The sequence below is a fragment of the Hypanus sabinus genome, chromosome 11 (assembly GCF_030144855.1).
Source record: "Hypanus sabinus isolate sHypSab1 chromosome 11, sHypSab1.hap1, whole genome shotgun sequence".
Lineage (NCBI taxonomy): Eukaryota > Metazoa > Chordata > Chondrichthyes > Myliobatiformes > Dasyatidae > Hypanus > Hypanus sabinus.
The window spans coordinates 64533268-64554230 of NC_082716.1; the positions used below are offsets into that span (position 1 = coordinate 64533268).

A 20963-nucleotide genomic window follows, 5' to 3' on the forward strand; every position below is an offset into this window, starting at 1 on the left:
AGATTATTTAAAAAATGATCAACAGAGATATTCTCATTCAGAGATTCAGAGGAATAAAGTCGAGAATAAAAATTTTTAAATGCGTCATTGATTTCTAAGTGATCCGATGTAAAGTCTCCATTCTCCTTCCAGATCTTTGTAATATGTTGTTTGGCTTTGGAACGCCTCAGCTGATTGGCTAGAAATTTACCAGATTTGTCACCATGAATATAGAAGCGACTCTTACTTTCAAGAAGTTGGCATTCGACAGGTTGAGAAGACAGAAGATTAAATTTAGTTAAAAGTTCTACACGCTTCTTGTATAATTCAGGATTCTTAGTTTGAGCATACAGTTGATCCAATTCTTTAATCTGATTAATGAGGTCTAATCGATCTGCACAGGACTTTCTATTAAGATTTGCTGTATAGGAGATTATTTGACCCATCAAATATGCTTTCGTGGCATCCCAGACAATCTGGGATGACATTTCAGATGATGTATTGGTGTTAAAATAACAGGTTATTTGATCCTTAATAAATTTTAGAAAGTCATCATCCAATAATAAAGTCGAGTCAAAATGCCAGTGTTTATTCCTCTGAGGGAGACCAGGAGAATTTAAAGACAAAGTAATTGGGGCGTGGTCAGAAATCAGTATACTCTGATAATCACAAGATTAGACAAATGGAATAAGTTGATTATCGAGTAAAAAGTAGTCAATTCTAGTAAAGGTATGGTGAACATGTGAAAAAAAAGAATAATCTCTCTCAGTAGGATGAAGGAAACACCATATATCAGAGATACCATAATTAGAGAGAAAAGAGTGAATAGCTAAGGCAGATTTAGTAGGTAGTCTAGTAACAGAGGACGATCGATCCAAATTAGGATCTAACCAACAATTGAAATCGCCAACCAGTGTAAGAGAGTATGAGTTTAAATCTGGTAATGAGGAGAAAAAACGTTCAAAAAAATTAACATCATCAAAATTGGGAGCATACAGGTTTGCTAGTACAACTTTAGTATTATATAATTTACCAGAAACAATAATAAAACAGCCATTTGTATCAGATATCTTATTATGGAGTTCAAAAGGAATATTTGAATTAATAAGGATGGAGACCCCCCCCCCACTAGCTTTGGGGGCAAAGGATGAATGAAAATGCTGACCCGCCCACTTTGACAAAAGCCGAGAATTATCAAAACTACGAATATGAGTTTTTTGAAGGAAAGCAATGCCAGCTTTGAGTTGTTTAATATGGGAGAAGACCTTCCTTCTTTTAACAGGATGATTCAATCCCTTTACATTCCAGCTCACAAATTTAAGTGTATTAACCATTATCAATTGTTAGTGCATAGAAGGTAGCAGGCATATAAAAAAATCAAGCAGTACAACAACAGCCTGGGAGCAAAAATGTAAACATAGATCCATAGAATCAAAACAGGGACATGCCCTGAGTAACAAAGGAAAACAAAAGAAACAGTGAGTAGTGTTGGAACTGGAGAATCCACCCCACCCTCGCAACCAAAAACTAGATGGCTACCTAAAAAAGCAGCTAGCTCTACCAAAAAAATTAACCCAAGTATGACTTCCAGTTCTGTGTCGTTTACAAAAGTTCCGTATAAATAATATAGCAAATAATAACTAATTTATGCACTAGAAAACAGAATTACAAATAGGAACAATTTCAACAGAAGTATAAAACTTAATACAAAGAAAATCAGAAGAAAACTAAAACTAAACTATCCACGAAAAGTTATAAAAATTGAAAGAAAAAAAAGGGAGGGAGAAAAGGGGGAAATTATAAATTCAAAGAGAGTACTTATCAACCATTTACAGAAAAAAAAGCAAAAGTGAAACTATGAATCAACCAACAGGGAGGCCTTCAATAAAAACTCCAAACCTCCAAAACAAGTTAAAGTCAATTGTAGTTCTCTATAGATAAAGTTATACAAAAATAAAATAGATTACACAAGTAAAATCTAAAAGTCCGCAGGGAAACATTAAACTTAGATTATCTATTTAGAAAAAACGCACCAAGTCCAGGGAGAGATTGACTACAGCCCTTAGAGTATCAACAGATAATGTCTGAATTATTCAAGTAAAGTCTGAGTTTGGAAAAAAATAGTTTTACTTTGAGAAGTACTTATCAACCATGTTAGAAGGTCAGGCCGGTTCCGAAGAAGACGAGGTGGCTGGAAGACTTCCAACAAATGCCTCAGCCTCCTTCACTGACTTAAACCACTTATAATCTCCAGTAGTAAGCGTAATTGGAAGATCGGCTGGATTTCGAAGAGAGGGTCTGAATCTGCGATCAAAAAGCACTTTCATTACACCGTTAAACTCAGCACGCATCTTCAGAACCTGGGGGACATAATCCTCCACAAAACGAATGACCGTGTTTTGAAAAGCAAAAGTACCTCTGCGGCGTGCCTCCATAATCAAACGGTTTTTCACCTGGTATTGATGAAAGCATAGAATGACCGGCTGTGGGTGGGAACCTAGAGTTGCACGGGGAACATACATCCTGTGAGCCCTCTCAAGCTCAGGTGGAGTTGGAAGAAATTCTTTCCCAAAAATCTCACAGAGAAAATCAGAAAAAAATTCAACGGGAGAGCCCTTTTCAGTGGCCTCTGGCAAACCAAGAATTCGTAGATTGCAACGTCTGCTCCGATTTTCAAGATCCACCAATCTGGAAAAAAGTTTACTGCTCTTCTCCTCTAGGTTGGAGCAGAGAGTTTCAAGATATTGAACACGGCGTTGTAAATCTTCAGAAGTTAAGTCAATGCGAGATAAATGTTCAGCATGTTCATCCACTCTAGCATTGATCTGTTCCAACTTGAAATCTAGCTGGTTGAAAGAAGTTCTAAATTCAGTTCTAAAATCCTTTAAAGTATCTTGTCGATGTTGTTCCAGAACAGCGAGAATGTCAGCCGGCAAAGCCGTAGAAGTTCCCTTTTTCCCAGTTTTAGTACTTTTGGTAGCCATTATAAGATAGATGTGTTTTCCACTGGTTGAATCCACTTTCCTGCTCCAATGAGGATTGATGATCTGACCGGGAATAGAGAAGACAACAATTACAAAATTCAAGCAACACATACAAAATGCTGGTGGAACGCAACAGGCCGGGCAGCATCTATAGGGAGAAACACTGTTGACATTTTGGGCCGAGACCCTTCGTCAGGACCTGCATGTTGCTTGAATTTCCAGCATCTGCAGATTTCCTCATGTTTGAGTTACAAAATTCAGACTTTTTAGAAGGGGAATAGACCAGCCATGAGCAAGTCACTTCCTCACCACGACCATTTCCCAATTTCCTCTTGAACCAAGTATTGTTCATTGATTGGTTATTTGCTGGTAGGAAAGGCCCCTCACTGTTCTGGAAATACTTTGAACCCAGCTTTATTATTTCTGTTCTCAATGTGTCAGGCTGAATTGTTTTTCCAGTATTCTTGTCAAACTTCAGAAGTCCAATGTCATGCTGTTCAATCACTTCTGGTATGACAGTTCGAGGCTCTTTGACACCATCCAGTTCACTAGGTTCAGTGTCATCAGTTTCAATCTCGTCAGGTAAAATCTCGTCAATAAACTCAACATCACAGCCACAACCATTGTCTTCCCCTCCTGTCATGTCCACGTTCTCTGTGGCAGCCTCACTCCTAATCTCGTCGTACTTAGATTTATCTAACTTGACTTCCTCCTCAGCTTGTGACGCATTTGTACTTGATCCACCTTTGGATTCTTACAAACTTGTAGCAGGTGCAGGCGACTCCATGGAACGTGTTGAACTGCTGTTCCGGGCTTTTCAAAGAAGGGCATGAAGAACTTGCTCGACTTCTTGGCTTCCTCCGTCTCCAACTTCCATCTCTTCATCCCTCAGCTCCACTTTCCTTCTTCTTCGTGAAGAAATGTTTCATGGTCTTACACAATGCTCTAAAATAAGGCCTTCCTATTGCTTCTCATCCATGATAATCAAAGACAGATCATACATCTGAAGAAAATTCTTTTTTCTCTATCCAAGGCTGGCTTGTCTGACTTTAATAGAAATTGCTCAGTGGCACCCATGGCACATGCCTTACCTGCCATACCGTAGATATGCCACTGCTTGTAGGGAGTTTGTAAGGAATGATGGGCAGATGATAGAGCAAAGGTGCACTCAGCCAGGTAGTTTGAGATGTGTGTATTTTAAATTACAAGGTTGCCAGGAAGGAACTTAAGAATGAAATTAGGAGAGCTAGAAGGAGCCATGAAAAGGCCTTGGTGAGCAGGATTAAGAAAAACCCCAAGGCATTCTACATGTATGAGAAGAGCAAGAGGATGAGCCGTGTGCGAATAGGACCAATCAGGTGCAACAGTGGAAATGCATGCATGGAGTCAGACCAGCTAGCAGAAGTACTTAATGAATACTTTGCTTCAGTATTCACCAGGAAAAAGGACTTTGGCAATTGTGGGGATGAATTACGGTGGACTGAAAAGCTTGAGCATATAGACATTAAGAAAGAGGATGTCCTAGAGCTTTTGAAAAGAACTAAGTTGGATAAGTCGCCGGTTCTGGATAAGATATACACCAGGCTACTGTGGGAAGTGAGGGTAGAGATTGCTGAGCCTCTGGCAATGATCTTTGCATCATCAATAGGGATGGGAGAAGTACCAGAGGATTGGAGCGTTGCAAATGTTGTTCCCTTGTTTAAGAAAAGGAGTAGGGATAACCCAGGAAATTATAGTCCAATGAGTCTTACTTCAATGGTGGGCAAATTGTTGGAGACAGGATTTATGAGCATTTGGAGAGACATAATCTGATTAGGGATAGACAGCATGACTTTGTCAAGAACAGGTCATGCCTTACGAACCTGATTGAATTCTTTGAGGATGTAACAAGAAACATTAATGAAGGTAGAGCAGTGGATGTAGTGTATATGGATTTCAGTAAGGCATTTGATAAAGTTATCCATGCAAGGCTCAGTCAGAAAGTAAGGAGGGTTGGGATCCAAAAAGACGTTACATTGTGGATCCAGAATTGGCCGGTTCACAGAAGGCAAGGAGTGGTTGTAGATGGTTCATATTCTGCATGGAGGTCAGTGACCAATGGTGTGCCTCAGGATGTGTTCTGAGATTCTCTTCTTTGTCATTCTTATAAATGATCTGGATGAGGAGGTAGAAAGGTGGGTTACTCAGTTTGCTAATGACACAGAAATTGGGGTGTTGTGGACAGTCTGGAGGGTTGTCAGAGGTTACAGCAGGACACTGAAAGGATGCAGAACTGGGCTGAGAAGTAGTAGATGGAGTTCAACTCAGATAAGTGTGAAGTGGTTCATTTTGGGAGGTCAAATTTGAAGACAGAGCATAATAATAGTGGTAAGATTCTTGGCAGTGTGGAGGATCCAAGAGATGTTGGGGTCCACGTCCATAGGACGCGCAAAGCTGCTGCACAGGTTGACAGTGTTGTTAAGAAAGCGCATGGTGTGTTGGCCTTTATCAACCATGGGATTGAGCTCAAGAGCCGAGAGGTAATGTTGCAGCTATATAGGACCCCGGTCAGACCCCACTTGGAGTACTGTGCTCAGTTCTGGTCACCTCACTACAGGAAGGATGTGAAAACTATAGAAAGGGTGCAGAGGAGATTTAAAAGGATGTTGCCTGGATTGGGGAGCATGCCTTATGAGAATAGGCTGAGTGAACTCAGCCTTTTCTCCTTGGAGTGAAGGAGGATGAGAGGTGACCTGATAGAGGTGTACAAGATCATGAGAGGCATTGATCATGTGGATAGTCCGAAGCTTTTTCCCAGGGCTGAAGTGGCTAACATGAAGGTGCATACTCACATCAGTAGTAGGAGGCAATTGGAGAGTTTTCTTAGAGCAACGATATATGAGCACTTGTTAAAAGATAACCTGATTACGATCAGCAGGTTTGATCCAGAAGACTACGATGCATGGGATACATGGTGATTTTGTAGTTAGGAATCAGAATTTCCTCCACCTTGAGTACAAAATGTGGCGGTGAAAGAACGTCATTCCTGCTGAAGGTGCATAACTAGTGGTGTTTTGCAAGGATCATTGCTGCAAGGTCTGTCGTTCGTGAAATCTATAAATGGCTGTTGAAAATGTAAATGGGTGGATTAGTAAACTTGCAGGTGACACAAAGACTGGTAGAGTTGTAAATGGTGGAGAAGGCTGTCAAAGGATAGGCAGAATATTGATCAGTTACAGTTATGGGTTGAGAAATGGCAAATGGAGTTTAATCCAGGCAAGTATGAGAGTTGCACTTTGGGAGGTCAAGTGTAAGAGGAAGATGTACACTTAATGGGCTGTTACCGGCACTGATGTATCGAGGAATCTTGGAGATGGCCATAGCTCTCTGAAAGTGGCCACACGAGTAGATAAGATGGTGAGGAAAGTGTGTGGCATGCTTGCCTTTATTGGCCAGGGCTCTGAGTATAAGTCACATTGCAGTTATTCCAGTCATGAAAATGCAAGAATTGGAGGGATACGGAGGATGTGGAGGCTGAAGTGTTGTAGTTTAATTTGGCACTTTGTTCAGCACAGGTGTCATAGACCAAAGCTTCTGCTCCTGTGCTGTACAATTCTACAGTCTATAACCCAGAATTGGTAGACGAGGCTTATTAGTCTTTGTATTCATGAGATGGGCTTTCAGTTTCATTCTACTTCTACCATGCAGCATTGCTAGTTTTACTTACAGAAGGCAAGGAGAAATCTACCCATTCTCCTACTAAGGTGTAGGATTTACACAGTTTTCAGCTGGGTTCATGAAGAGGTCCTATTTTTATATCTCGGTTTGCAGAATGATGTTACTATATACTGGACGTGGACAATGTCACATACATGGGTACACTCCTATTGCAAAAACCTAAGAAGAGATTGATGGTGGTTAGAAGGTCCGGCAGGGAGGTTCAAGGGATGAACATGGAAGGTAATTGATAGGAGGGGGGAGGTGTGATGGCTTGTGTGTCATCGTTGGATTGGGCAAAGGTATACCAGATGAAGGAAATGCCCTTAGTGGAGGTCATCTGAAGAGCTGTGAAGACCTGACTACCAGGAACTGGCCAGTGATGATCACTCCTGAGACAATGTGAACTGTTGATAATTCTCTAAAAGGGGTACAGTGTGAGAACTGATACCATCCCATACACACCTGACATGGAAGTCACAAAAGGCATGGCAGGCTGATCTACAATCAGGAATACTGATTGTCTTTCTGAAGTATTGAATTGAGTTGACTTTATTACTTCCATCCTTCATGTACACGAGTAAAAATCTTTACGTTACGTCTCCCTCTATATGTGCAATGTGCAATTTATAGTAATTTGTAATAAATAGTATGTACAACAGGACTGTCAATATAACATAGAAATACAGTTGCATCAGCGTGAATTAATCAATCTGATGGCCTGGTGGAAGAAGCTGTCCCGGAGCCTGTTGGTCCTGGCTTTTATGCCCTGGTACTGTTTCCTGGTAACAGCTGGAACAGTTTGTGGTTGGGGTGACTCGGGTCCCCAATGATCCTTCAGGCCCTTTTTACACACCTGTCTTTGTGAATTTCCTGAATAGTGGGAAGTTCACATCTACAGATACGCTGGGCTGTCCGCACCACTCTCTGCAGAGTCCTGCGATTCCCATACCAGGCAGTGATGCAGCCAGTCAGGATGCTCTCAATTGTGCCCCTGTAGAAAGTTCTTAGGATTTGGGGGCCCACATCCTGATCCTGTACAAAATAATGTATTTTCAGAGGTGACTGAGTGTTTGAATTTTTAGGTCATGAATCTATCTAACGTTGTCCTCAAATATATAAATGGAGAAATGAACTGTAATTGAAGGCTTTTTCATACATGTTCATATTTATTCTTCTTATCTTAGTAACATCAAGTCTATGTTTACATTTCAGGGACCAATGGGAAAGATGGTAATCAGTGCCTTGTTGTTAACCACACCCAATATCCAGTCTATCTGTGGCATCCGTTTCGAAAACACAACTACTTCTGTTTTGAGAATGAGGAGGAACAACAGGGATTTGGTGCTGTACTTAATGACTGTATCCGTCACCTTAATTATGGTAGGTTTGAAGAACCAAAATCAAACTGTATGTGAGCTATGCTGTTTGCTCATTCTTGTAGGCTTCTTAATTCCACTATTACCAAAAGTAAATGGTCTTAGTGCCCTCCGGAAATAGGTATTTTAGCTGGAATATTTTTTGAAAAACCAAAAATGCAGGATAATGACAAATTGGACAGATTCTTCTTTGCTGAGTTTATCTGCCTGCCTGTTTCGGAGGGACTGCATTCTACAACTGATATATTTTCCCTCCAGCGCCATAACTGATTCTGCAGCAGCACCACCAAGTTATGGCTTAGTGAGTGAACTTACTGATCTACAACTGAGCAAGCAAGGCAATACAGATCAGGACATGTAAGATATAGAAGCAATTATGGATAATTGTTGATAATTCTATCTTGTAAGGAATGTCGGAAAACAAATCAAAACACTAATAACACTAATGACTACTCTCTGAATGCTGGTAATGCCAAGGAAGTGCAGGATTCCGATTCAAACCTTTCAGGAAGATAATATATTTAAACAACGCATTTTGACAAAGATGGGTAGCATTATTAAGCAGTTTAAAGTGGAGCTGGCCATCCCCAATAATTCACAATTACCTGACCTTTGGAGGTGAAGCTGTGTCATCAACTTCTCCTAGGTTTTTTCTCAGTAACAAGCCTGTTTGTAACAACAGCATATTTTCAACAAGATTGGTATAATTAAATCTCATGTTTACATAGCAGAGAAGATGAAAGCTTGTCTAATGTTCAAAATTACAATGCTGCAGTTTAAAAAGACATCTACTGCGTGAAATATTGATTTCCTCCCCCCCCCACCCCCCTGCCCATTTGAGCTAGAACTGCTTGGTAAAAATGTAATTTCAGTTATACCATGTAGATAACCTTGACCAAATTATAGAGTAGTGTTGTTTAGACACTAAAACAGCATTGTTTCATTTGACCAATCTCAAACTGACAATGTATTTTTGTAAGAACTGGAAACAATGTAAATGGACAAGCCTTGGGATTAGGTCATGAGCTGTAGGCTTTCAAACTGCTGAAAACAGAAAGAGCAGGATCTGCATGGTAAGAGTAATCTCTTGTGTTTGTTAAAAGCAATGTCAGTGAGAAAGGAGTCATTAAAACCCAACACTCAAATTGCTGGAGGAACTCAGCAGGTCAGACAGCATCTATGGAGGAGAAAAGACTCTTTGTGTCTCACCTTGAAATGTTGACTGTTCATTTACCTCCATACATGCTGCCTGACCTGCTAAATTCCTCCAAACATTGGCTGTTTAACTTAAGATTCGAGCATCTGCAAAATCTCTCGCGTCTTGCATGCTTGAATCTGTTAAATTTATAAGATCTTAAGGCCATAAGACATAGAAGCAGGATTAGGCTGTTTGGCCCCCATCAAGTTTGCTCCACTATTCCTTCATGGTTGATTTATTACCCCTCTCAACCCCACTCTTCTGCCTTCTCCCCATATTTTGACACCTTTACTAGATACCTATCAGCCACAGCTAATATGCAAGTCATAAACCCAATGACTTGGCCTCCACAGCTAGTCACTGGTAATGAATTCCACAGATTCAATACTCCCTGGCTAAATAAGATTTTTTTCATCTTTGTTCTAAAGGGATGTCCTTCTATTCTGAGGCTGTGCTCTCTGGTCCTAGACTCACCTGCTATAGAAAACATCCGCTCCACATCCACTCTATTTAGGCCTTTCAGAATTTGGTGAAATCCCCTCTTATTCTTCTGAGCTCTAGTGAGTACAGGCCTAGAGCCATCAAACGCTCCTCATTAACCCTTTCATTCCTGGGATCATTCTCGTGAACCTCCTCTGGGCCATCTCCAATGCCAGCACTTCCTTTCATAGTTAAGGGGACCAAAATTGCTCACAGTACTCCAAATGTGGGTCTGACTAATGCCTTATTAAGCCTCAGCATTGCATCCCAGCTCTTCAAGAATTCACACCTATTTAGAGTGCTGACTTTCTCTTCTTGCCATTACCAGACTTGTACAATGTTTCTGGGAACATGCCCATGAAACTAGGCAATGATTCTACAGAAGACTTTGCAATAACCCTGAAACTGTTCAGTCTCTGCTTCTCACTATGTATTAACTGCTACCACGTTACAAGATACTCAGTAATAATGCATTTTAACAAAGACGGGCAGCATTATTAAGCAGTTTAAAGTGGAGCTTGCAATCCCTAATGATGAGAGTAATACTAATTCACAATTTCTCAGTAATTCCATGACAAAACAAAAAGAAATAAGGTCATTTGGATCACAGATAGTGTTTTGTTTTGTAACTCCGAAACATTAAATCTAATTGAAAGCAAAACAAAGAGCCTTGTGCGTCAATGGTGTGACCACAGTAAGTGATGCTTGGTTTAAAGAATTCACCCGTTGCATTGTGCTCTAAACCCATAACCTTCTAATCTTTTTAACACTGTCTTACAATTTTGGAGATGTTCCTTGTCACCCTTAACAGTAACAATGATGTTATTCAGATAACACTGAATACCTGGACAGCCTTGCACCACCTAATCCATAGCTATATTTGTCAGAGTGAAGGTACAGATGCCACTCCAAAAATAAGCCTATTATAGTGATTCAATCACAATCTAGCGGAAATCTTTAGATGCTGGAAATCCAAGTTACACACACAAAATGCTGGAGGAACTCAGCAGGCCAGACAGCAATCCTCTCTCATCTATGTCCTTGCCTGCCTATTGCCACCCTCCAATGCTCCTCCCCCCTTTTTGTTTCTTTCTTGGCCTTCTCCAACCCAGTACCTCTTTCACCAATCAGCTTCCTAACTCTTTACTTCACTACTCCCCCCTTCCCAGTTTCCCTATCACCTTGTGTTTCTCTCTCTCCTCCCCCCCCCCACCCTCTTACTCTGACTCCTCATCTTTTTTACTCCAGTCCTGTCAAAGGGTCTTGGTCCAAAATGTCGCCTGTACTCTTTTCCATAGATGCTGCCTGGCCTGCTGAGTTCTTCCAACATTTTGTGTGTGTTACTATTATAGTGATAACGCTTTTTGTGAGTGTTTATGGTGAGAAACGCTTTGGAATCTTCTTCCATTTCCATCTGAGGGTAGGCATCAGCTAAGTCCACTTTGTTGAACTGTTTCTCTCCAGAAAGGTTTGCAAAGGTATCCTCCATCTTGAGTGCAGGGTATTGATCTACTTTCAGTACTGGCTTGATGTTGACCTTAAAGTCACCACAGATCCTGACAGACCCATTCCTCTTGGCTACTGGGACCACCAGAGTTGTCAATGGTCTCCACTTAACCTTGGAAGGAATTCCTTCAGTCCCCGTGTGATTTAGTTCACTGATGGTATAAGGAATGGGATGGGCTTTTCAAAACTTGGGTACCACATTTTCATTTACACTGCTTTACTCTTGATATGTCTGAGTTTCCCAATACTGCCTTTGAGCGCTGGTGTGGCATCATCCAGGGTCTTTCCTAACTCACTTACAATTGACTCTATTGCAGGGGTTGTGGCATGCATCTGGTGGATGGTTCTCCAAACAATTTGTGGTTGTCTCTGACAACCACATCCCCACAATGCTGGCCCTCCTGTTTTTACCACATACAAGCTCAATGTGGCTTGTTTGTTGTTGTATTTCACTGTTACAAATGTCATTCCCACTGGAGTTACCTCTTCTCCAGTATGCTCTCAGTTGGATGTCTCCAGACTTCAGTTCAGTATCTTTGAAATGCCATTCAAACTCATTTTGCGGAATGACTGAAACAGCCAAGCCAGTGTCCAGTTCCATTTCAATTAATTTGTCATTCACTTCTGGTGTAAACCGTATTGCTTGTTTATTGCTAGTTGTCACATTGTAAATCTCAAGGCTACACAATCTTGTGTCACTCTCATCATTATCAGAGTTTCATCAACAGCATGCAGGTTAGTGCTCTTTTTTTTAAAACTACAACTTGACTTTTTATTTTTATCTCTTCCCTGTGCAGTCCATTTATTTTTGTCTGCCCAACATGCTCTTTGTACGTGTGCTACTTTGTTGCATTTTCTACAAGATCTGTCTTTAAATCTGCATTGGTCTGGTGTGTGTGAGCCATTGTTACAACTGCAACACAATTTTCTGGCCAGGCTGGTTTCTGTTTAGACATTGCAATTTTGAATGTGCTTACTTTTATCCCTGAATGCAACTCAATTGCCCAAACTAACCAATCTCTCAGTGGTTTATTAAGCCCATCATTGAACTGACAATGCTCAGACCATTTCTTTAATTCAGCCATGTAAGATGAAGTGGACTCCCCTTCCTTCTGATTCTGCATTCTGCAATCAACAATGGTTTTGGTTCTAAATGTTTCTGCATTACTTTTGTGATATCAGTATAGCTTATTTTGGCAGTTAATTTTCTAAGCAAACTGCATGCCTTTAAACCCAATACACTCAGCAAAATTGCCATTCACTTTTCATTGGCTATTCCATTTGTTTCAAAATACTGCTCAGTCAGTTCAGTATTCACGAGCGAGTCACCTGTTGTGTAATCAAAAGAGTAATTCTTTCCGATATAGCCAGCTATTTCTGCTCTTTTTAAATAATTATTATCACCTTGTACTCACTGTTTATGAACCCATGAATCCTTCTGTTTTCTTCCATCTTTTAACTCGATACTCTCTGTCTTTCCCAAAGAAGCACATGCTGTGCTGTTTTTTTTTACTCAAGTGTTTCTTGCTTTTTTTTACTCGAACTCCTCACTGTGCTTCAACAGGTAGGTAGCTGTCTTGGGTTCATTTAAAACTTCCTCGTTGCCACTGTTATGTTTTATAACTCCAAAACATTAAAACTAATTGAAAGCAAAACAAGGAGCTGGAAAATAAACATGTGTACTTTGTTTTTACTTTAAGCGAGCCACACGTGTATCAAGTGGTAGTGTCATGATATATGCAATTTACTTATTTTTACGTATAACGCATAATGAATTATTTAAACAAATAAAGAATGCTTACTCAAATATATATTTACTTTAGTAATTAAGTATTACTGAAATATCGAACACACAACAGATAGGTTCTCATGAAATTCTAGTTCATGATCTTCAGGGGGTTGAATTTTCACAAGAGCAGCAAATGTTATTCCCTTCTTCAAAAACAGAGTGGAGATAAGCCAGGCAACTGTAGGCCAGTTTGTTTAAAACCAGTCGTGGGAAAGCTTTTTGAAATACTGATTTGGGATGGGATTAATTGTCACCTAGAGGAAAGTGGATTAATTAAGGCAAATCAGCAACAGGTCTGTTCAGGACAATTGTGATTAAATAATCTGAAAGCTTTTTTAGATGATGCAAAGGATAGAATTGATGCAGGAAATGTAGTCAGTTTGATGTATGTACGTGGACTTCCAGAAGGCTTTTGTTAATGAGGCACATGGGGGTTGTATAGATCCTCATCAGATTACTAGTAGCAGAGTTGTGGGCCTTACATACGAACGATCACTGTAGAGTGCGACAGAATGTAGCTGCAGACATTTTTTGTCCAATAGAATCAGGGCACGTCCACATGCTTTATCCTCCCAACCCTCCTCTTCACCGAGCTGCATCATTGGAACTAAGCAGACCCGCCTGCTCACTCACTGAGTCAGTGAGGCGGGCTGGAGGCCATTCCTCCTGTGCCTGCTCTCTCTCCCGTTACAGATGAGTATGTGATCTTCTCCCATACATGGTTTCTGTTTGTTTCTTCAAAGGTCAAAGTAAATTCATTATCGAGGTATGTATATGTTACCACATATTACCATGAGATTCATTGTCTTGTAGGCGTTTACAGGAAAAAATTATGTTAGGACTTACGAAGATCTGTATGTAATCAGACAAAGGTTAACAAACAATTAATGTGCAAATGCTCTGACTTGCAAACTGTTCCAGTAACAGTTTTAGGTCTGTAATCTGCAGAGGACCTATAAAGACATTAAAGAGACATGGATACATGGTTGGCCAAGTGAGGCAACAAAGAGTCATAGTGAATGGTTCAAAGTTCAAAGTAAAGTTATCATCAAAGTGTATATACTTCATATACAACCCAGAGATGTATTTACTTGCAGGCATTCACAGCATTACAAAGAAACACAATAGAGTCAATTAAAAACTGGACACCACTGTACAAACAACCAACGTGCAAAAAACAACAAGCTGTTCAAATACAAAAAAAACCCAATAATAGTAAATAACTAAGCAATATGTATCAAGAACACGAGTCCCTAAAAGTGCGTCCGTAGATTGTGGAATCATTTCAGTGAAGATACCCCCTCTGGTTCCAGAGTCTGATGATTGAGGATGAATAACTATTCCTGAACCTGCTGGTGTGGGACTTGAGGTTCCTGATGATAGCAGTGAAGAGAGAGAGCCTTGATGTTGAGGGTCTTTGATGATGGATACTACTTTCCTGCGACAGTGTTTCTTGTAAATGTCCTCAGCTGTGATTTACCCCTGGTGGTTGTATCCACTACTTTTTGTAGGGATTTTTGTTCAAGGGCATTGGTGTTCCCATAACAGGCCTTGCTGCACCTTCTAAGGAGAAGAGGCTATGGAGGCATTAGCAATGATCTTTCAAGAATCATTAGGTTCTGGAATAGTTCCAGAGGACTGGAAAATTGCAAATGTCATTCCATACTTTAAGAAGGGAGGGAAGCAGTAAAAAAAGAAATTATTGGCCATTAAGCCTGACCGTAGTGGTGGGAAGATGTTGGAGTCCATTATTAAGGATGAGGTTTCAAGGTACGTGGAAACACATGATAAAATAGGCCAAAGCCAGCATGTTTTCTTAAGGGGAAATCTTACATGAGAAACCTGTTGGAACTATTTGAGGAAATAACTGGCAAGATTGACAAAGTAGAGTCAGTGGATGTTGTTTACTTGGATTTTCAGAAGGCCTTTGACAAGAGCCAGCTTAACAAGGTAAGAACCCATGATACTACAGGAAAGAAACTGATGTGGTCGTGGACTGGCTAAGTGGCAGGGGGCAAAGAGTGAGAATAAAGGGGGCCTTTTCAGGTTGGCTGCTAGTGACCAGTGGTGTTCCACACGGGTCAATATTTAGACTGCTTTTTCTCATATGTCAATGATGTGGATGATGGAATTAATGGCTTTGTGGCCATGTTTGTGGACAGTACAAAGATAGGTGGAGGGGCAGGCAGGTAATGCTGAGGAAGCATGGGGTCTGCAGAAAGGCTTAGAAAGATTGGTAGAATAGGCAAAGAAGTGGCAGATGAAATACAGTGTAGGGAATTGTATGATCATGCACGCTGGTTAAAGGTGTAAAGGCATAGACCATCTTCTAAATGGAGAGAAAATTAAAAAATTAGAAGTGCAAAGGGACTTGGGAGTCCTCGTGTGGGCTGCCCTAAAGACTAACTTGTGGGTTGAGTTACTTATTAGAAAGGCAAATGCAATGTTAGCTTCATTTCGAGAGAACAAGAATATAAAAGCAAGGATGTAATGCTGAAATTGATAAGGCATCTGTCAGGCCACATTTGGAGTATTGTGAGCAGTTTTGGGCTCCTTATCTAAGAAAGGATGTGCTGGCACTGGAGATGGTCCAGAGGAGGTTCACAAGAATGATTCCAGAAATGGAAGGGTTAATATATGAGGAGCATTTGATGGCTCTGGGCCTGTACTTGCTGGAATTTAGAAGGGTGGGGGAGCTCTCATTAAAACATATCAAATATTTAATGGGCTAGATAGAGTAGATGTGTGGAAGTTGTTTCCTATAGTGTGGGAGTCTAGGACCAGCGGGCACAGCCTCAGAATAGAAAGAAGGATGCTCATTTAGAACAAAGTTGAGGAAGACCTTCTTTAACCAGAGAGTAGTGAAGCTGTGGAATTCGTTGCCACAGACAGCTGTGGAGGCCAGGTCACTGGGTATATTTAAGGCAGAGGTTCATAGGTTCTGGATTAGTAAGAGTGACAAAGGTTCTGGGGATATGGGGTTTGAGCAGGGTGATATGATGGAATGGTGGAGCAGATGAGACGGGCCAATAGGCCTAACTCTGCTCCTGTATCAAGTGGTCTTATCATCTTATGCAACATTTGTTTGTCAGATGAGAAAGGCGAATAGGGATTTTTGCCAAGGGGTCACTGTTCTCCTTTTGATCTTTGTTAATAAGTTAGTTTTGGAGGTGCCAGCCACTGTTTCAATATTTGCGTATGACACAAAGCTTGGCAGTATCAGGGACTGCAGAGGATCGTGAAAGTCTGCAGCAAGATATATACAGTCTGGTAGAATGCTGGCATGGCAGGTGAAGTTTGATGTGCAGAACTGTGAGGTGGATACAATTTGGTCAGCAGAATATGGAGAGGCAACAGAATAAAGGCTTTTCTAATTGGGTCCATGAAGAGGGTGAGGGTGTGTGTGTAGAAATCAGTGAAGGTGGCAATGTTAGTTAAAAAGTAGTTAATAAGGCATGCACAATTTAGGGATTTTTCTATCTTGGCACAAAGCACAAAAGCAGAGAAGTGATGTTGACCCTTATGAAAGTTGACTAGTGTGCTCAATTCTGGTTGTCATTGGAGACAGGATGTTGCCTGGAATGGAGGTCTGTATTATAAGGAGAGATTGCATGGGCTGGTTTATTTCACTGGAATGTAGAAGGTTGACTGTTGATGTTATAGAAATTTATAATTTATGAACACCAGGGGTAGGAGCGGATTTTGGGGGCTGTTCCCATTTGTGGATAAGTCGAAGACTAGAGCTCGGAGATATAGAATAAAGGAGAAAGCAAGTGATACAAGAAAATTTGTTTTGGCCTAATGGGTGCAACACTGCCTCCTGGTGTGTTGGAGGTGGGTTTCATTGGGGCCTTCAAGAGGGAACAGAATACACATATGGTGAGGGAAAATAGAGAACATACTGGGAGGTGAACGCTCGGGTAGAGAGCCTGCACGAACACTGTAGGCTGTATGGCTTCTTTCTATGCTGTATTCACCCTGATGCTAAACCAGTTAGCCAAATATCAAAAGTTAGCCGAGGCATAATCCATAATCCAGCGGGGCATTACACCGACATTATTTTGGGCTTTTGGTTGTAGATCATAACAGTTCAGCATCGATCCCACAGATGACCTATCACTCAGGCCAGGAAACACTTGACCAGATATGGCCTCATCTTCAGTTGCACTGAAACCTTTCCTGGGGAATGATACAGGTGCCAAACAAATTTTGGGCTGTCATCAGTTGAGAATGAGTAACTCTGTCGTCAGAGAGACATCATTTTCTCTAAAGACTCCAACATCACGCTTTTTTTCTAAAGGACTGCTACTGTTTAACGGTGATAGAAAAAAGCTGATATTTATCTGCACTCAATGGAAAATGACTGACTAGATATGGAGGAAGTGACTACAGTACCTGCTTAGACATACCCATTAATCACCTATTTCTAGCACTGGGTAGCATAAATAGACACTCTCTCGCACACTCCATGTGCCATTGTTATTCTGATTAGCATAAATGAAGCTTTAGTATCTTCTGTTTGTGTGCCTTCAGCAGATGCAACAGAATCTGTCAGTTACTGAAACAAAAGTAGGACCTTACTGTAAACGCAGGGATTTCATGCAGAATGTAATGCTTTTCCGGAGCTTCCGGCTTGCCGGGGATCACCAAATCTGGCTTCCAGAAGAGGACAGCAGCTACGTAAAGGATGACAGTGGAGTAAGTCTATTGTAAAACTTCTGTATACGTGCCATGGCCAGTTTATTAGGTAAACCCGAATGGCTGCTCGATAATACAAATATCTGCTCTTCACCTGGCAGCAACTCAAATGCATAAAAGCACACAGACATGGTCAAGAGGTTCCGTTGTTCTTCAGGCCAACATCAGAATGGGGAGGAAACGTAATCTAAGTGACTTTAGCATGGAATGATTGTTGGTGCCAGACATGGCGATTTGAGTATCTCAGAAACTGGTGATTTCCTGTGAGACAGCCTCTACAGAGAATGGGGTGAAAACAACAAAAAAAAAGATATCTAAGTGAGCTGCAGTTCCGTGGGTGAAAATGTATTACTAATGAGAGAGGGAGAAGGTAAATGGCCAGACTGGTTCAAGCTGACAGTAGCTCAAAATAACCACACATTACAACAGTACAGTAGAGCATCTCTGAACACACAACACATCGGACCTTGAAGTGGTTGGGCCACAGCATCAGAAGATCACCCCAGGCTCCACTCTTGTACCAGATGAAGTGTCCAGTGATTGTACATAAAACTAACTTGGTAATAAACCAAGAAAATCAAGGATCAGCTCATAGATGAACAGAAGTAGAATACCTCAGAGGGAAGCTGAAATGCTAAACACAAAAGATTGTCAAAACAGTTGACATGTTAAGACCTGACGAAGGCTCTCAGCACGAAACATCAGCTGTTTATTCCTCTCCATAGATGCTGCCTGACCTGCTGAGTTCTTCCAACATTTTGTTTGAGATGCTGAAATCCCCTGGGTTCATTCTGAACACATGGAACAAGAGAACCCAGAAGATAACACTGGATATGGTGTGTATAATATAATTCACTAGGATATTGCTTCATGATCAAAATCTCCTATAGACTAAGAAAGCTTTTAATAATATAAAAAGAAAGGACAAGTCTGAAGAAGGATCATCTCAAGTTCTCCATCTGGATCAAGGAGAGAGGGCCAAGACATGATATGTAATGTGGGGAAACTGAGTAGGAATTCTGAGGAAGAAAAGAGAAGAGAAAAGCTTGCAGTGTGTTGTGGGTGAACATTAGGGCTTTAACTACAAATCAAGAACAAAATGAAATTCTGATTGTGACAGTAAGAGCCACGAATAGCTTTTGCTGATAATAAGTAACTTGTAGTTAAGCAAAATAAGTTAAGTAGTTATATATAATTCATTACACACAGTTAATACATGAATACCAGGGTGATAGAGAAAGCACGTATCCTGTCTGACATCATTTCCTCACATAATGTCAGTTTGCGGTAAACGGTTTGACAAAGAACCAAAGAAGGATGCACAAGACTTTTCCTTTATGCTTGTCTAATCTTGAAACTTCTAATTTGCTATTTATTTTTTCTGCAGCCTTTTCCATTTTACACTCACTCACTGACTGACCAAAACCACTACTGGTCTTGGTTTGGGATAGGGGAGAAGCTCATGGGCTGAGGTGGAACAGAGGAGGAGGAATGGGGTGGAAGTTAGAGAAATTCCAAAAAAAAAACTTTTGTTGAAAAATTCTTCCTCTATGTATTGGTGAAAGAAATGTTTTGAGAAGACATATACTAAAATATTAATTTCTCAGCTGTTTCCAGTCTTCTCACTTACATTTACATTGTGAATAACTATGTCAAATCCACTCAGGGGACTTTACCCCCAAATAAATGTTTCAGAAGCTGAGTGACTGTTGTAGTAATAAACAGCAAATTAACTGTTGTGCTTCCATGAAAGGAATTTTATAAATGGAGCCCTTCAGCCAAACCTGTCGTATGAAGTTGGATTGTGCACCAAGCGCAATGAAGAAAGTTAGGTTTCCTCCAGAACTTTAACACCACTGCAAAGAGGTGCCCCCTTCAAAAACACTTTTCAACAGTTCAAAGATAACAGTGCTGCAAGATTGTTAAAAATCAGTTTAACCTGCTGTCGAGTCAGATTCTGATGACTGGCCAGGAAATTTGACTTCACTTTTAGAATTTTCTTTTGCACAATACCTTTTTTCTGCCATAAATATTTCCAAGTAATGTCAATAACAATTGCTTCTCCTGGGTGAATTTTAACCTCATTGGTCTGAAAATTCACAGATGCTTTCTTACCTGGAGAACAATTAGGTTTCAGTAACCAAATTTCCCTAAAACTGTAGGGCCTACACTTGACATGAAACTCTGTGGCTTCAATGAGATTTGTGATCTGCTGTGACTGCAAATACAATCCCATACAGCTGACTGGACTGCTCAGCACACAGTAGTAGCTTCTGACCTCTCCAGGCTGGAACTTCTGATCACTGCCTGCACTGATCAATGCAGCTCACTCCTGCATGAGGAAAGCCATGCAATCTCCACACGCAAGCAGAGTAGAGGAGCCAGCAGCCGAGACCACAGCCATGAGATCAAACGCTGGCAGCCACAAGGACTATTAATAGATTATGAGTCATCTGCTTGGAACTTGACACAGTGACCAATCGCAAAGGGGAATCTGATAATCATGCTCATTGAATCTTGCATTTCTCCATTTGAAGATCTTAGGTTGGTAAATGAATCCATTGGCATTCACCTTTCACAAAAAAAAACATGTGACAGCAATTTAACCCAAGACAGATGTGCAAGTAATCATTAACTGTTGAAAACAGGTCCTTGCAAAATCATCCAAGGCACTTCTGCGTTCAATTCACCTTTGCATGTCTAGTGGTTCCCAGTGTCAGCACACACACATCTGATGAACATATCATAAATAACCAGCATTCTTTAAGTTTATGTTCTTGCTTATCGGGAGGCTGAAGAGGCTGATGGATTGAGAGAAGTTCCAGTAGGAGGGATGCTTGATGCAAAGGAGCCACAAAAACCCTCCGGGGCTACACTTAGGTTCCCCTGACAGAAGATTGCCACAGGGAAGCGGGGGTGGGGGTGTCTGTGCGGAATAATACCACATCAGTGTAATCTATGACACCTGCACTTTGGGGAAAACTGCAAATCTCCTTACTTGCACAGCAGAATCCCATGGACTCAGAAAATTATAGATAGTCTCCTCTGCTTGAATCTGGAGAAACTGTGAGACTTGGCAGGGATCAGAAGCTCCTTGTTAGGCAGTACACTTTTCTCCCTTTACCAGCCTAATGTGTAGCATTTTAATGCTATATATACCAAAAACACACATTGAGAATATTTTCTCTGCTCAGATCTGGTAGGACATCCTGAGATGACTTTATCAAAAAATGGTTCAAATGCCTTCATCAGAA

General features: G+C 40.8%; 1 protein-coding gene across 2 annotated transcripts in view; it reads left to right on the top strand.

Annotated features, from left to right (window-relative positions):
• The window catches only part of niban1a (niban apoptosis regulator 1a), a 141864-nt gene that overhangs the window by 70664 nt on the left and 50237 nt on the right, over nucleotides 1-20963 (top strand). For both annotated transcript variants that reach the window (XM_059984521.1, XM_059984520.1), the window contains exon 5: nucleotides 7875-8042. In XM_059984521.1, the coding sequence (XP_059840504.1) occupies nucleotides 7875-8042 (168 nt within the window). The remainder of the gene's footprint in view (nucleotides 1-7874; nucleotides 8043-20963) is intronic.